General features: G+C 38.6%; 1 protein-coding gene and 1 pseudogene across 3 annotated transcripts in view; one reads left to right on the top strand and one right to left on the bottom strand.

Annotated features, from left to right (window-relative positions):
* Nucleotides 1-18,160, top strand: part of Trip11 (thyroid hormone receptor interactor 11) — a 74,439-nt gene that overhangs the window by 28,578 nt on the left and 27,701 nt on the right. For 2 of the 3 annotated variants that reach the window (XR_007593458.1, XM_050151441.1), the window contains exons 10-15: nucleotides 185-397; nucleotides 1,123-4,152; nucleotides 5,810-5,950; nucleotides 6,573-6,766; nucleotides 10,748-10,911; nucleotides 13,123-13,226. Coding sequence is in view for 2 of the 3 variants with exons in the window: in XM_050151441.1 (XP_050007398.1) it covers nucleotides 185-397; nucleotides 1,123-4,152; nucleotides 5,810-5,950; nucleotides 6,573-6,766; nucleotides 10,748-10,911; nucleotides 13,123-13,226 (3,846 nt within the window). In the remaining variant the exon portion in view is untranslated. The remainder of the gene's footprint in view (nucleotides 1-184; nucleotides 398-1,122; nucleotides 4,153-5,809; nucleotides 5,951-6,572; nucleotides 6,767-10,747; nucleotides 10,912-13,122; nucleotides 13,227-18,160) is intronic. The other variant, XM_050151442.1, reaches the window with a different exon arrangement.
* Nucleotides 15,203-18,156, bottom strand: LOC126507174 (60S ribosomal protein L28-like; annotated as a pseudogene).

Here is an 18,160-nt window from a genome sequence, read left to right as displayed (position 1 = left end):
AAATGCTCTGCTTGGAGCTCTATGTAAAACTCTGTGTGACTGAAGGCTGTGACTTGTTCCCATGCAAAGGATTTAAAATAGATACCCTGTTATTACAGGTCATTCATGCCTGTAAGGTTCACCGTTTGATGTCTCTTCTTGAATGATGGCTTGTCCTGTTTTCCCTGTCCTCTTGTCATTTAAGGAAGAACTTCAGATATCACTTTCCAAACTGAACAATGAATATGAGGCCATTAAAAGTACAGCTACAAGGGACATAGATTTGTTTTCTCAAGTTCGTGACTTGAAACTTAACTTGGAGGTGAAGGAACAAGAACTGAATCAGAGTATTCATGAAAATGAAATACTCACGGCTGAATTGGAAGAACTGGACAGACAGAACCAAGAGGCTACTAAGGTAAAACTGCATTAAATATGATGAGGTGTGAGGAGCACACTCCAGCCAGTCGTCTGGGTACTGAACTAACATAGACAGGGATATACTTTGGTGGTTTCATATTTTAGTTTGCTTTTGATACAATCAGAGATGCGACTTTGTCTCTAAAGTACTAGTTAGTAAAGTATATTTTAAATTTGTGGAACATATCTTGGAACATACTCATCTCACTGAGTTAGGATATGTGAACAAGAAAGCATAGTTTGCTTGGTAAACTATGTACAGAGATAGTTAGCAACTTGAGGGCTACTGTTTGTTGATGCTTGCTTTGGTGTTTAAAAGTTAGAAAAAGAACGTGTGATTAACCTTTTCTGATTTTAGATTTTTACTCCTAAAATGATAAACTTTTTTTTTTTTTTTTTAAGGTTTTTCAAGATGAGGTTTCTCTGTGTGACAGTCCTGGCTGTCCTGGAACTCCCTTGGTAGACCAGGCTGGCCTCGAACTTATTGAGATTTGCCTGCCTCTGCCTCCCAAGTGCTGGATTGATTAGAAGCATGCACCACCACCACCCAGCCTAAAATGAAAAACTTTTGTAAATTATTTTGTGAAACATAGTGGGTTTAAAAGAAGGATTAGAAATACTCATTTTATTATTATATGATGTATGAAATTTTACAAAATTTTCTTTAGATACTAACATGAGAAAATGTCACAAAGTTACTGTGCAAATTAATTTTTCTTTCAGCATGTGATTTTGATAAAAGATCAGCTATCAAAACAGCAAAGTGAAGGTGATAGTGTCATCAAGAAACTAAAAGAAGATCTAGATGATGAAAAACAGAGAATCCATCAACTCGAGGATGATAAAATGAACATTACCAAAGAGTTAGACATGCAGAAAGAAAAGCTAACTGACAGTGAACGGGCCCTAAGTGATTTACAGTTAACCAAACAGAAGCTTGAAGATAAAGTAGAAGATTTAGTAGATCAACTAAGTAAATCAGAGAAAAATAATTTCAGCATCCAGAAGGAGAACCGTGAACTAAGGGAACACATTAGGCAGAATGAGGAGGAGCTGTCCACAGTCAGGAGTGAGTTGACGCGGTCTCAAACCCAAGGCTCTAACAGTAATTTGAAGGATGATTTACTTAAGGAAAGGGAAAATGAAGTTAGAAACTTAAAACAGAATCTTTTAGAAATAGAAGAGCTGAATGAACATTTGAAGCAAGTTGCTTTTGATCTCAGAACAGAAAATGAAAAGTTGGTTGTAGCATGTGAGGATGTAAGAAATCAGTTGGAAGAATCTATTGCTGGCAACAACCAGATTTCTCTGGAAAAAACTGCCTTGCTGGAGACTCTGAAATGCGAAAAGGCGCAGCTAGAAGCAGAATTGTGTGGAGCTGAAAAGAGGCTGTTGGAGGAAGCGAACAAATACAAGCAAACTATTGAGGAACTGTCCAGCGCACGCAGCCTGAGTACCTCTGCCTTACAGATGGAACATGAGCACTTAATTCAGCTCAGCCAGCAAAAAGACTCTGAAATAGCAGGGCTCAAAAAGAGTATTGAGCAAATGGATACTGATCATCAACAAATGAAGGAAACTTTATTGTCTAGTTTAGAAGAGCAGAAACAATTGACACGACTCATAAACGAAAAAGAAGATTGTATTGTGAAACTTAAAGAAAAAAGTTCAGAACTGCAGGAGGAATTGGACAAATGTGCGCAGGCCTTAAGAAACAATGAGGCTCTAAGGCAGACAGTGGAGGAAAAGGATAGAAGTCTTGGATCCATGAAAGAAGAGAACAACCATTTGCAAGAAGAACTGGAGCGACTCAGGGAACAGCAGAGTCGGACTGTGCCCGTGCTTGAGCGTAGAACCCTTGACAGCACCACAGAGCTAGAGTCTGAGCTGTCTAAGCTCCACATCATCAAGGATAATTTGGAAGAAGAAATTAAACAGCACCAGAAGATGATTGAAGATCAAAACCAGAATAAAATGCAACTGCTCCAGTCTCTACAGGAGCAGAAGAAAGAAATGGATGAGTTAAGATACCAGCATGAACAAATGAGTATCACACACACCCAGCTCTTTTTAGAAAAAGATGAGGAAATTAAGAACTTGCAAAAAACAGTTGAACAAATAAAAGCCCAGTTGCATGAAGAAAGACGGGACATTCCAACAGAGAATTCTGATATTTTTCAAGAAACAGAAGTTCAGAGCCTTAATATAGAAAATGAAAGTGAAAAGCATGATTTATCCAAAGCTGAAATGGAAAGGTTAGTGAAGGGGATAAAAGATCGGGAGCTGGAGATTAAGCTTCTGAATGAAAAGAATCTGTCTTTAACTAAACAGATAGATCAGCTGTCCAAAGATGAAGTTGGCAAGCTCACTCAAATTATCCAGCAGAAAGACTTGGAGATACAAGCGCTTCATGCCAGGATTTCCTCAGTTTCCTATTCTCAGGATGTTGCATACCTCCAGCAGCAGCTGCATGCCTACGCTATGGAAAGAGAGAAAGTAATGGTTGTCTTAAATGAGAAGACAAGGGAAAATAGCCAGCTGAAAACAGACTATCACAAAATGATAGATATTATTAGTGCCAAAGAAGCAGCCCTTATTAAGCTGCAAGATGAGAATAAAAAAATGTCTGCTAGATTTGAAAGTAGTGGTCAAGATATGTTTAAAGAAACTATTCAGAATTTATCACGGATTATTCGAGAAAAAGACATTGAAATAGATGCACTGAGTCAGAAGTGCCAGACCCTGCTGACAGTGTTGCAAACTTCTGGCACAGGTAACGAGGTTGGAGGAGTCAATAGTAATCAGTTTGAGGAGCTCTTACAGGAACGTGACAAACTAAAACAGCAAGTGAAGAAAATGGAAGAGTGGAAACAGCAGGTGATGACCACCGTCCAAAATATGCAGCATGAGTCAGCCCAGCTTCAGGAAGAGCTCCATCAACTTCAGGCCCAAGTTTTGGTTGATAGTGATAACAATTCTAAATTACAAGTAGACTACACGGGCCTGATTCAAAGTTACGAGCAGAATGAAACCAAACTGAAGAATTTTGGGCAGGAATTGGCACAAGTTCAGCAAAGCATAGGGCAGCTTTGTAACACCAAGGACCTTCTTTTAGGAAAACTTGATATTATGTCACCCCAGCTCTCTTCTGGCTCATCACTTACCACTCAGTCAGCAGAGCCTCTGAAGACAAGCCAGTCTGCTGGGCTGTGTGAGTCCTCTCAGTTGCTTCAACAAGAACTGGATGACCTGAGACAGTCACTACAGGAAAAAGATGCCACGATCAGAACACTCCAGGAAAACAACCAGAGACTGTCAGAGTCTGTGGCTGCCTCCTCAGACGTAGGGAGAAGAGAACACAAGCAAACTGATTTGGAAATGAAGCAGCTGAAGGAGAAACAAGAGGTTTTACAAAACTTGCTTAAGGAAAAAGACCTCTTAATCAAAGCCAAAAGTGACCAATTGCATTCTTCAAATGAAAATTTCACTAACAAAGTGAATGAAAATGAGCTTCTGAGACAAGCTGTGACAAATTTGAAGGAGAGGATATTGATTTTAGAAATGGACATTTCTAAACTAAAGGGGGAAAATGAAAACATAATGGAGACTTCCAGGGGGAAGGAAACAGAGTACCAGGCACTGCAGGAGACCAACATGAAGTTGTCCGTGATGTTGCGAGAAAAAGAGTTTGAATGCCATTCGATGAGAGAGAAGGCGCTTGCTTTTGAACAACTCTTGAAAGAAAAAGAACAGGTATGTTTTCAGTGGAGTATGCAGACAAATGTTGATGACCAAGGAGCCTTTTTAATGTGTTAGTTACTTTGTTGCTACTGTTTCTCCTCAGACCTGGCTTACTTAGGAATATTTATTTAAAGGTATTTTGGGTTCATGTGCAGTTTCTTCACCTCCAAATTACAAGATATTTTCAAAGGTTTTTAGTAGTAGATTAATCCTTCATAACCTCCTGAGTTGGTGATAGCTTGTTTTTCTCCTTATGCCTCTTGCATCCACTTTTAGACACTCTGAGAGCCTAGTGCTCAAGAAAGAGGCTTCCAGGTAAGTGCCAGTTCAGTTCCTCCAGTCCTGTGTCCAAAGTGTGTGGTGTCTTCAGCAGTGGGCTTATCTTCAAGTTCTGGAAGGCAGCCAAGTGCAGTGTCAGCGCTGTTTGGGGTCTCTTGGACCCTCCTGACCAGCAATTCAAAGGAAGCTGTCTAACACCTAGCACTGGGGTTTTTGTAGGGTAGGCTGTGGCTCTTGTAGGGGACATTGTAGTATAACTCCAAATAGTATGACTTCCTTTAAACTATGTGTATGTATGTACACATACATCCCTATATTTTTTTAAGTAAACAAAATAATATTTCTCTATAGTGTTTTCAAATGCATTTAGTGTTGTTTCTTTACTTCCTTCCTCCTTCTCTCTTCTTCTGTGTTATACTCCCAAGGTAAAAGTCTCCTCTGATTTTTCTCATTTTCCCCTTCATATCTCCTATGTCCTACTATCTTAAAATGTTTCTTTCCTTTTTCTGTATTTTGTTTTTTAAATACTAGTGATTGAAACTTTGGCCTCTTCAAATGTGCTAGGCAAATTCTCTACCAATAAGATAGATTCCTAGAGCCCTTGAAAACGTGTGTGTGTGTGTGTGTGTGTGTGTGTGTGCGTGCGTGTGTAAGGGGAAAGTTCTTGAGATAGAGTCTTATGTAATTCTGACTTGTCTAGAGCTTACTATGCAGACCCGGATGGCCTTAAACTCACAGAGATCCAGTGACCTCTAATGAAATTAAAGGCATGTACCACCACACCTGGCTCTCTTTAAAACATTTTTTGTTTGCTTGTTTAATATTCTTTTTTTTTAATTTTTAAATATTTTTATTCATTTAACATACCAACCACAGTTCCCCCTCTTTCTCCTTCCCTCATCCCCACCCACTCTTCAGAAAGGGTAAGGCCTCCAATGGAGAGTCAACAAAGCCTAGCACATCAAGTCGAAGCAGCACCAAGCCTCTTTAAAACATTTTTAATAAATGTTTCCTTTAGTACAGCTTTGGGTTTATAGATGAGCTGTAGAGATTGTGAAGAGAGTTTTCATCTACCTCACACACAGCTTCTCTTATTGGTCCTGTCTTATGTATTTCAGGAGTTATTAAGATGCTGAACCAACATTGCAGCAGTGCAAGTTGATGCTTATTGAACCCTTCAGTTCTCGCCGTGTGTCCTTCTGGTGCAGGGCTGTGTAGGATACCACATTAGATGTCATGTCTCCTTAAACTCCTTCAGATCGTCTTTCTCAGGACATTTTTGGATTTTGTTGATGTTATTATTAACTATATTTTAAAATTATTTAATGAAGAAAATGTCATTTTGAAAAATCCATTATTCTTTAAAGCTAAAATTGTTTCTTTCCAAAAGGGCAAAGCTGGGGAGTTAAATCAACTTTTAAATACAGTTAAATCAATGCAGGAGAAGACAGTTACATTCCAGCAGGAGAGAGACCAAGTTATGTTGGCCCTGAAACAGAAGCAAATGGAAAACAGTACCCTACAGAGCGAGGTATTGCACTATAATGGACAGTGACACACACTGTTATTCAAGGCAAATGATCATCTTGTGATTTTTCTCTTCCTCTGATATGCTGTATTGGGGTACACTATAATTTAGTTTTTGAAAAATTAACTATGATACATACCTTGTGTATCAGAAAATTATCTCACTTTATGAGATTTACTAAAAACTTACTCTGCCATAAGAGCCCATTACTTCTATATTCTATTTCTGTTTTAACCGTGCAGGTGAACCTTACAAATGTAAAGCTTCCATTTGAATCTTTTAAAATGTAATTTGGGGAGAAGTTTTCCTGGTAAATGTGAGACATTGGTGTATTAATATATTGTTTTATATATAATACATAATGTAATTGATATTTATAATAATAATTATACTGGTTTAACTAAGTAAAACATGTTATTTATATAGTTAATTAAGTATATATTATAATTAAGAATTATTTAAAATAAATGTTATAATTAGCTGTTATAATTACATAATGGCACTTATGTATAATTAATATTAATATATCAATACATTTCCATAATATGGAATAATTTGATGATATAAGTGTTTTATGGGAATGGACATTGCATGAAAGAAAAGTAAAGAAAGGTCCTCTACCTAGGTTCAACATTTACGTGACAAAGAGTCCCGGTTAAACCAGGAGCTCCAGAGATTGCGTGACCACCTCTTAGAGTCTGAAGATTCTTATACCCGGGAAGCTTTGGCTGCAGAAGACAGAGAGACCAAACTAAGGAAGAAAGTGGCGATGTTGGAAGAAAAGCTAGTTTCATCTTCGAATGCGATGGAAAATGCGAGGTAAATTTTTGTTTTTCTTTGTGCACGACTTTTTTTTTTTTTTTAAAGATTTATTTATTTATTGTGTACACAATGTTCAACCTCGTTGTATGCCTGAAGGCCAGAAGAGGGCACCAGATCTCATTACAGATGGTTGTGAGCCACCATGTGGTTGCTGGGAATTGAACTCAGGACCTCCAGAAGATCAGCCAGTGCTCTTAACCTCTAAGCCATCTCTCCAGCCCTTTTTGCACGACTTTTAACTGGTCACTTGTTGAGTGTCGTGCTCAGTAAACATTTTGCTTATATTGGTTCAAATTCATTTTCACAAAAGTCATTGTCTCCATTTTATAGTTGCAGAATCTTAGGGTAAAGTGGTGTAAATACTTGATCAAGATAGGCACATATGAAGATCTAGCTCTCAGACTTCCTGCTGTCTAACTACGCCCCTCCCCACACTTAATGTCACTTGTCATTTTAGAGGACTGGTCCTGAGATGTTGGCAGGTCTTATTGGGTTCTGTCCAGTCCCGCAGGAGCTAATTTAATTCATCTGGCATTACTTTTCAGCAGGTGATTAAAAGCTGACCGCATGTGGATGTTAGGGATGAAAGTGTAGAAGAAGTGGCAGGTCAGAGACCTGGCCCAGCTTGAGGAACCACCCTGTGGCTTATTATAAGTTTTGAGTGACTGACTTTAAATACTCTACATTTTCATTTTCTCAGTAGGAAGATTTTATTCTTAGTACTTGGTTTTGGTTTGAGACAGGGTCTCATTAACTCACACTGCTCACACTGGCCTCAAATTTGAAATCCTCCTGCTTCTGTTGCCCAAGTGCTAGGATTACTGGTGTACATAACTGCACCCTACAAAAATATTACATTTTAGAAAGTCACACAAGCTAGAAAGACAGAAAGTAGAGCTCCATTCACCCAGAATCATCCTTTGTACCATTTTACATCTTTGTTTTGTATTTTGTCTTTTAAGAGCAAAAATGAAATCATATAATTGCTACTGTTTTGTGACCTCTTTTTTAGCATTTAGTAGTATGACATTATACAGTAAAATGTATATTTCTACGCAATATTTTATGACTGCATAGTATACCATTAATTTATTTACTGGACACTTAGAGCATTTTTTAAATATTTATGTGTACCATATGCATGCAAGTACCTATGTAGGAGCCCCAAAAGGGCATTGATTCCCACTGGAGCTGGACTGTGAGCTACCTGATGTGGCTGCTAGGAATCAAACTTGGCTTCTGGAAGAGCTGAAAGCATTGTTAATCACTGAGCCATCTCTCTAGCCCTAGAGTGTTTTAACTTTTGAATATACCTAAGAATATTGCCATGAAAACTGACAATATGCTTTCTGTGTTGATGTCAGAATATTTCCTTAGTGTAAATATTGAAAAAGTGGAACTTGTAGGTCAAGGGGCATGTTAAAACTTTTGAGATCATGCTGTTAATGAGCTTATAGGAAAATTATAACTATTTGTTGGTTATTTTACACTTTTGGCTTTTTTGAGGTGGGGTGGCACCACCCAGCTCCCAAATAAATCTTATAAATGCCTGGCCTTAGCTTGGCTTGTTTCTCGCCAGCTTTTCTTAAATTATCCCATCTACCTTTTGCCTCTGGACTTCTTGTTTTCTTACTTCTGTATGTCTTACTTTCACTCTTACTCTGTGGCTGGCTCCTTCTTTTCTCGCTTCTTCTGTTTCTCCCAGATTTCTCCTATTTATTCTCTCTGCCTGCCAGCCCCACATAACCTTTCTCCTCCCTCGCTTTTGGCTTTTCAACTCTTTATTAGACCATCAGGTGTTTTAGACAGGCAAAGTAACACAGCTTCACAGAGTTAAACAAATGCAACAAAAAAGAATGCAACACATCTTTGCATCATTAAAACAAATATTCCACAGCATAAACAAATGTAACACATCTTAAAATAATATTCTACAACAACTATATTTCTAAATTCTATATTACATTTTCCACTCTTTTTACTGTGTGCAGTGCTGGGGGTGATATGAGGAGACAGTAGATAGTTCTGTCTTCAAAAAGGTTGTAAGTAGAGACAGCACTAAAAGTGATTCCTTTCCCCTTCTTACATCGTATGTTGTTGTGCTGATTTAGATGAGAAAGCTTGTTTAATGTGAAATGAAAACAATGAGTGGTCGTTTGTGCATTTGTATAATTACATTGCCAGAAATGGCCATACACCCTCAGGTCTCTGTCCTTCCCTATAACCTCTGAGATAAGCAGCCTCAAGTAGAGTTTTGGCCTTCTCTGACCAATCTGAATTACTCATTTCCCCAGTACTGTTTTCCTATTTCTTTTTCCCCCTACTTTTTCTTTTCATGTTGACTGAAGGATGGACCTGACTTTCTTAAGTGTTTTTTTGTGATTTTCACCTGTTTTTCAAATTATGTTTTCTTCACAAAGGATTATTATTTAGTGCCCCATCCCTCATTTCTAAACCCAAACCCTGTAGTAATGCCTTTTTCTGAACTGTATAGAGAGCTTTGAGTCTTTGATGACCCTTATATTTACTTTTAGTAATTGTTGCATGTCTTAATAACAAATTGTTGCATATCTTAACCTCTCTCATATCAAAGAAAGTGTAAGTTTGCCTGTATCTAAAAATGTTTCATATTTTATCCTTCGCACAACATATCTTAAACATAAACTAATAGTAAATATTTGTCATATATGTAAATCCAATCTATAGGTCATATTTAGATTGTTTAGCAAAGTAATGCCTTCTGTCTGTTAGCTGAGTATTTTAAAAGCTCGTTTATCCTTAGAGTCATACTTTGATTTGCTAACCAGTCATCGGAATGAATAAATCCCAGGAGGATTTGGGGACATTTTAGGGCTTAGTTTACCTCTGTTTCCACAAGAGGGTGCTGTTGGGTAAAATATCTTCCAATTTGAATTGCTTTTAATTGGCTTTATTTGTTACTCTTGAGTAGGGTTTAACTGGATATTAAATACAATGAAGACCATTGTGATATTCTGAAAATAACCTTCATTCATCAAAGATACACTCAAAGATAATATATAAACCAGGCCAAGTGTGGTAGTGCATGCCCTTAATCCCTGTAATGCCTTTAAGCACTTTCTAGGCAGTTGGGTCTTTAAGAGCTTGAGGCCAGCCTGGTATACTTAGTGAGTTACAGGTCAGTCAAGGGCTACATGGTGAGACCGTGTCTCAAAAAAAAAATAAGTAAACAAACAAGCAAACACAAATAAACAAAATAAGATGTAAGCCTGAATAGGTGCTATGATGTTAGTATTGCCAGTATGACAGGAGATTTGGAATCCAGCAGACAAATCCTTGGCCATGCCTGTGAATTATCCAGAGAGGCTGATTGAGCTGAGAAGACCCATCTCAACTGTGGGCAGTACCTTCCTATGATCTGAGGTCCTGGACGGGATAGAAAGGAGAATGCAAGCTAAACACAATCATGCAGTGTTGACTGCCTTTTGACTGTGGATGCAGCATGGCCAGCAGCTTATGCAAACTCTTGCCACTGTGACTTCTCTGCCATGATGGACTATACCTGCAGACTGAGCCATATAAGCTCTCTTAAATTGCTTCTTGTCATGTATTTGGTCACAGTAAGGAGAAAAGCAACAAAGACAGTTGCTACATAAATAAATCTCTTAGGGAATCTTTAGATTCATATTTAGAGAAATGAAGGGCTTCCGTATATGTGTGTAATATAGACAGAAGAAAGATAATAGAAAAAGATAAGCAATCAGAACAACTTGTCAGTGGGATGACCATCGGAAAGTTCTGGGTTCACCATGATTCCTTGTGTGAGGTGCAGAAAGGTGTGATTAGACTCCATGCCTGAGAAACTTATTTGTTTTGCTACATGCTCACTAAATACCTTGCAATCTAACTGGAATTTAATGTGTTAAGATGTAAGGAGAGTATTTTTTGTTAAATTACTTAAGTAGATGAAGCAGTTTGCTTGTATTCTTTTATTTGAAGTCATCAAGCCAGTGTGCAAGTAGAATCGTTGCAAGAACAATTGAGCACGGTCTCCAAGCAGAGGGATGAGACTGCCCTGCAGCTTTCTGTCTCTCAGGAACAAGTAAAGCAGTATGCTCTGTCACTAGCCAATCTGCAGATGGTTCTCGAGCACTTCCAACAAGGTATGTTACCTACTTGGCTGATGTCTTAGTGAAGAAAAATTTTGGTTATGGTAACTTTGCCTTATTTGAATATGAAGTTAGGTATAGGAAATCCTTAAATGTCACCACCACCAAGTAAATTCACACTTCTTTTATGACTAAAGCTATTTTGAATTTTAAAAAAAGTTTAATATATTATTACTAATTAAGGTGAAAGTTGAGGAGTATAACTGTTTTTTGTTGTTTTTTGGATTTTTGTTTGTTTTTGCTTTTTGAGACAGGGTGTCTCTGTGTAACCCTGGCTATCCTGGAATGCACTCTGTAGATCAGGCTGGCTTCAAACTCATAGAGATCCATCCGCCTGCCTCTGACTCCTGAGTGCTGGGATTAAAGGTGTGCGCCACTGCCATCCAACTTATTTAAAAAATATTTTATGTATTTATTTTATGTGTGTTGGTGTTTTGCCTGCACATTTGTCTATATGAGGATGTTGGATCCCTGGAACTGGAGTTTACAGACATTTGTAAGCTGCCATATGGGTGCTAGGAATTGATCCTGTGTCCTCTGGAAGAGCAGCGAGTGCACTTAAATGCTGAGCCAAAAGTTGAGGACTTAGAAAGGTAAATAAAATGAAGAAGGAGAATCAAGTGATAAAGGAGATTATTCAGGGCTGCTGAGTTGACTCAGTGAACAGGTGTTTGCTGCTAAGTATGAGGACCTGAGTTTGATTCCCCAGGACCCACATGGTGGAAGGAGAGAACCCATTCTTGCAAGTTCTCCTGACCTCCACACACACACTGTTGTCCAAGTGCACTCAGACATGCACACGAAATAAATAAGGGGCTGGATGTGGTGACAGCACCATGAATACCCAAACTAGGGTGACAAAGGCAGGCCGGTGTCTGTGAGTTTGAGACAAGCCTGATCTACACAATGAGTTCGAGGACAGCCAGTGTACGTAGAGAAGACCCTGACTCAAAAATTTCAAAAACCAGCTGGGCAGTGATGGCGCACGCCTTTAATCCCAACACTCAGGAGGCAGAAGCAGGCTGATCTCTGTGAGTTCAAGGCTAGCCTGGTCTACAAGAGCTAGTTCCAGGACAGGCTCCAAAGCTACACAGAAACCCTGTCTTGAAATAACCCCCATTCCTGCAAAAAGAAAAAGAAAAAAAAGTCAAAAACAGAAAGAGAGAGAGAGAATGTAAAAGAAGCACATACAAGAGGAGAATGACACTCTTAGCATGATTAGGTTTGAGATGCTAGAGTTTGAAGTCCTTTTTTTTTATTTATTATGTATACAGTGTTCTATATGCCTGCAGGCCAGAGAGGACACCAGATCTCATTTTGGATGGTTATGAGCCATCATGTGGTTGCTGGGAATTAAACTCAGGACCTTTGGAAGAGCAGCCAGTGCTCTTAACCTCTGAGCCATCTCTCCAGCCCTTGAAGCCCCTTTTAAGTGTTAATAATTGTAATAACTGACCTTTGAAATACTAGCTTGTTCTTAGCTGTTCATTTGTGCTTTGAGGTGGCTACATTTTCTATTCCAAATGGAAAAGTACTGTTTTAGAGACACTCAAACAGACAGAACATTTTTATTCTAAGAAAAAAGTTTGCTTTGTCACATTCTCCCTACCATCATTAGGTTTACCCACTTTAAATCACTGACCCATCAATCTGTTGACTCAGTACATCTGGTGATTATTAATTGGGTTAACTGTTAGTTTGATAGGGGGGATAGAGGATATTTTTGTGCCTAAGAAAATCTTTAAATTTGTAATTGTGTGACCCCTTAGGGCTGTCCATCTAGTTGAAATTCAATATATGATTTCCAGGTGGGTAGTTCACACCTTTAATCCAAGCATTCCAGAGGCAAAGGTGGGCTGATCTCTGAGTTACACATCAGCCAGGGCTACGGAGTGGCTCTGAAAAATAAAAAGACTATTTTTAATGTAATTGCTAGACTGACTATGAGAACAAAGGCGTGGACAAAGAGGCTGTAGAGAGTGTTGCTAAAGGGGAGGCAGAATGGGGTCATCACATGGGGAGAAGAGCCTATGAGGCTCACGGCTCCTGGTGTCAGTGCCACTTGATATGTCTTTGTGAGACATTTGCACTTCCCTTTTGAGATGTTTAAATGTTTTGTTTTTAATTATTAAAAGCCCAAGTGATGTAAAATTCCAGCTTTATACACTGTTGGAAAATATTACTGTAACTTTCCTTTGTTCTTAGAGGAAAAAGCTATGTATTCTGCTGAATTAGAAAAGCAAAACCATATCTTAGCTGAATGGAAGAAGAAAGCAGAGACTCTGGAAGGAAAAGTGTTATCCCTGCAGGTAGGCAAAATGCTTTCTTTTAAGAGCTGTGTCTTGGAAATATTCTCATAAACCATTCATTTACTATTTAATGTTTGAGTGATTGTATTCAGCCTTCTACAGCATCTCACAGGTGACATAAGTGAACGTGAGATAAAAGGAACTTTAAATGCTTTAGCATACCTCAGTATCTTGGGGACTCTGCAAAATGAAAACTAATTCATCTACAAGATTAAGTTGAACTTTTCTGTTTTGAATAAAATATTTTGTATATTGTATTTGTTATGTATTAATATTATATATTGTTTGATCTTTTAGAACAAGAAGGGTTCCCTCCCTTATTACTGATTCTAGCAATTTGAGCGAGTTTGTCTTGTTTTTGTTTTTTACGTCAGGGTTTCATTTTGTAGCCCAGACTGTACTTGAGCTCTCAGTAATTGGTTCTTGCCTCAGCCTTCCAGATGCCGATTACAGGAGTGAATCACCATGCTCAGTCTTTTCTTTTAAAGCCTCTTGAATTTTTTTTCCTTATTATTTTCTATGTTATATATAAAAGTCGTAAGGAAGGTATGGGTGAAATCAACCCTGCTGCAGAGATATGACACCAAAGTGACTTCTGTTGCCTGAGATTTTTATACTGCCCAATCCTGCAGTCATTCAGCCCCAAGGAAACGCACAGAGGTCTACATTAATTATAAATTGGTTGTCCTATTAGCTCAAGATTCTTATTAACTCTTATATCCTTCATCAACCCGTAGTTCTTGTCTGTGTTAGCCACGTGGCTTGGTACCTTTTATCAGCGAGGCATTCTCATCTTGCTTCCTCTGTGACGACTGCAGACTGTGTCTTTTCTCTTCCCAGCATTCTCCTGTTCTTGTTGCCCTGCCTCCACTTCCTTCCTGGCTACTGGCCAATCAGAATTTTATTAAACCAATACAACTGACAAATCTTTACAGGGTATAAGACCATTGTCTCACAGCACTTCCTTTTTTTTCTCAAAACAAGACCTCTGAATCTAATCTCCTTTGTTTAGCTTTTTACCTGCCCATTATCCATAACAACTTGTAACTAACACTCTAAACAAAGACAAACATCCATAATCCAGTTTTTGGGAATGTGGGTATAGTTTTCTAGGCTACTTCCTGCTGACTGGGGATGCTGATCTTATGGGACCTAAAGAAAGTTTAGAATTATAATCATGTCCTAACTGGAGTATTTTGTGATGCTTGATCATCTCAGCCAGCAGTCTTGAAACTGTTCTGGATGCAGAACCTAGACATCTGGGCCATCCACTCCTATTGGATATTTCTCAGGGGGTCTTCTTTGATCAAACCTACTTTTTCTTAACTCAGAATGAATCCACAGCTTCTCATTTCCTGTGGAAAATAATTTTGTTAGCTGATGGTTCTGGGGGTTGGGAACTCCAATATTGAGGGACTTGTATCTGACAAGGGCCTTCTTGTTGCATCGTCCCATTGTAGAACTAAAGAAATACAGCAGGAGGGGCCTGAACTTGTCCTTCTTACAAGGACTCATTCCTGCAGCAGTAGCATTCATTATTCCTGAAGGACAGTGCTCTAGTGACCCAAACACCTTCCATAGGCCCTGCTTTCCTATGTTCCATTTACCTTATTAAAGTTATCAATGTATCTACGAAGGCATATTTTATTTTATTTTGTTTTTTGAGACAGGGTTCTCTATGTAGTACTTGATTTCCTAGAGCTCGATTTGTAGACCAGGCTGGCCTCAAACTCTCAGAGATCATACTTTTAATTGCGACCAGTGGTATTAGACTAGCTTGTCTATTAGATTCTTAAAGTAGAAGTCTGGATTTTTTTTTCTTTTACAAAACCAGTTTTTTTTCCCTTAATTTAAAATATAATTTATCAATTTTAGAAAAGCAAAATATGCCAGAAGAAACTTAAGAAGAAATTAATAAAAATAAAAGGTGAATAAGCAAAATAAAATTCAAACAAATGTCAAAACAACAAAATATAAGTGCTAATGTCCAAAGAGGCTTGTGTGGTTTTTGTTTTTTTTTTCTGACTTTGTAGAGGTCTGGGACTGGGGTGTGGGATGCAATGGTAGATTACTTGCATAGCACCTGTGATACCCTGGGTTCTACTTCCACCACAGCAAACCCACTGTGTACATATAAACACTATGAAGTTGTGCTTTGGGTTTTTTCTTTAATGTTTAGATTTTTTTAAAAAAATATTTAATTTTTTTAATACCAAATTTAGATTTATAGATTTGGAATAATATATTTCTATTTAATTTTTTTTTGTTTCAGACCCCGTCAGAGTTCAAACCCTAGAAAGCAGAATCAATAAGGAGTTATGTGTCCATACATTAATGAGTATAATATGTAGACACACGTGAACTTGATTACAGGAAATTGCTCATGATTGGTTGAGTTTGGAGGGCTGGCAGTCAAGATGGGACGACCACATCAAAGGCCTGGCTGGAACTCACAGGCATAGGACAGAACTTTTGAGTTCAGGCAGTTAGGGCCGTCACAGATGGAGGGAGTTCTGTGAGCTTAGGAAGAAGCTGCTGTCATTTGGGATTTTGTCATTTTGGGGGAAGCCTAGACTCTGCCTTTAAGAATTTATGATTGGTCCAGCCACGGATCTCCAGATTACTCAGGAGCTTTCCTTAAGGGCTTGACACACGCTTGCAAAATGCCCTTCATAGTAACTGATGAATAACTATGTACTGTAACCTATCCAGGGTAACACACCAGACAAGTCTCAGGCCAAAACCGTGGCCTGGAATTTACATGAGTAAATTCTTCAGGATAACAAGGAAAATTAGAACAAAGAAAAGCTGTGAGGAAGGACTGTATCAAAATAGAGCCAGTATAATATGGTCTAGATCAATGGGACAAAGGAAGAATCCAGAGGTGGAGCCCAGAATATATTTGAGAATTTAAAATGAAGCAGATGTGAGCTGTTTTGCTTTTTATTTTATTTTTGTTGTTGTTGTTAAAAAAAGTCAGTGGATTCTTTACTGCTTCTGGGTTGTGGGGTTCAGGAGCTCTTGGTGGTGCTGGTTGGCTTCCCCTTCACCATCCTAGGCTTCTGGCTTCACAGACTAGCACTGGCCCTGCAGATGGCCCCATGCCCACATCAGGGCAGTACTTGTTTCTGCAGATCCTGTGCCTGATGCTGCCGAGTGTGCCTGTGCATTCTTGCTGGTGGTTGTCCTTATGTAAGAAGTAGCTGGTTTTCGCTGACCATATCTGTCTTTCATGACTACACGACCTCTGTCTTGCGGTGAACTAGCTTGTAGTGGAAAAAGTTGCAGGATTTGAGATTATTGGTTCTGGTGCTATACATCTGCTCATTCCTCTTGATCAGGAATCTGGAGCACTTTTGCAGGACTATTCATTACAGAAGCATGGACAAGGGAGCAGCTCCTCCCTCAATGGTGGCCAGTGCTGGAAAGATCCCGATTTGAACTATTTTTAATTCAAGGAGAAAGAAAATTTTCTAAAATGATATTGGATGAGCAGGGCTGTAAGTACAGCACTTAGAAGGCAGGGGCAGGCACATCTCTGTGAGTTCAAGGCCTGTTTGGTATATGTAGGGTGTTCTATATCTTAAAGCTCTTTCTCAAAGTAAACATAAAAATTAAAAATGAGTGATATTGGCAGACTGTCCATACAGACAAAATTAAGTTGTGTTGCATCTTACACCATATATAGAAATAAATTCTAGTTATATCAAAACAAGAATCCTTACCTGGTAGGAGCCTTGGCTTCTGAGAATAATTTTTGTTTTGTTTTGAGACAGGATCTTGCTGTGCTCAGGGTGGCAGAACACTCCTGCATCTAGAGTACAAGCCTATGCTACCACATCTGGATATGAGAATGCTTGCTTTTGATGGTGTAGAGACTGGGTGGCTCTTCTGACATTTAATAGGCTAGGAATTGTCAAAATATATTCATTGAGAAATGCTATATTAAAAAGTTAAATACAGAGAACAAACTCACAATAAATTCTAGACTGTGTGTACAGTCTAGAAGTTAGGAGGATCTTTTTTTTTTTTTAATTTTTTTTAATTTATTTATTTATTTATTAAACATTTCTGTCTCTTCCCCACCGCCGCCTCCCCTTTCCCCCCCCCTCCCCCAACCAAGCCCCCCTCCCTCGTCAGCCCAAAAAGCAATCAGGGTTCTCTGCCCTGTGGGAAGTCCAAGGACCACCCACCTCCATCCAGGTCTAGTAAGGTGAGCATCCACGAAACTGCCTAGGCTCCCACAAAACCACTAGGTCCAGTTAGGAGGATCTTAATCAAGATTAAACTCAAGAAGCTATAAGAGTAAAGGAAAACCTCTTTGTATATCACCAAAAAGGAGTTAAAGGCTAGTCAGTAGATCAATGATTGACCTCATTTTCATTGCTCAGAGAGCAAAGGATTCCTGTCTAACTGTCCAAGATGCTCACACAAACTGATAGCGAGACAGTACAGGAGAAATACACAAACAGTATGCCATGAGGTTTTCATATAAGAGTAGATCCAACTGTTGTAGAAACAGAACAAAGCTGTGCAATGATAGTTATAATGAAACATCCCATTATATATGTTAGCTTACAAAGATTTAAAAGAATAAAACATTTATTACTGTATTTCTTGACTTTTTTTTTTTTTGGTTTTGAGACAGGGTTTTTCTGAGTAACAGTATTAGCTGTCCTTGAACTAGTTCTTGTAACTCACAGAGATCCACCTACCTCTGCCTCCTGAGTGCTGGGATTAAAAGCATAAGCCACCACTTGACTTTTTATATCTTTTTCATTTTTTTATCTTGTTACTTTAAAGTTTTTTTGTTGTTATTGTTTGGTAGCAGTTTTCCTTAGTTTCTCTAAAAGGGCAGTGATGCACTGTAAAAGAGTGTGAGGTCGGTAGGTTGTACAGAGCTGCCTTGGTCACAGAGGTTCAATGTCATCACT

The sequence above is a fragment of the Alexandromys fortis genome, unplaced genomic scaffold (genome assembly GCF_014885135.2).
Source record: "Alexandromys fortis isolate MF-2015 unplaced genomic scaffold, M_Fortis_MF-2015_v1.1 scaffold_63, whole genome shotgun sequence".
Taxonomy (NCBI): Eukaryota; Metazoa; Chordata; class Mammalia; order Rodentia; family Cricetidae; genus Alexandromys; species Alexandromys fortis.
The sequence above is the reverse complement of the archived record's forward strand: the minus strand, read 5'-3'. Positions and strand labels throughout refer to the sequence as shown.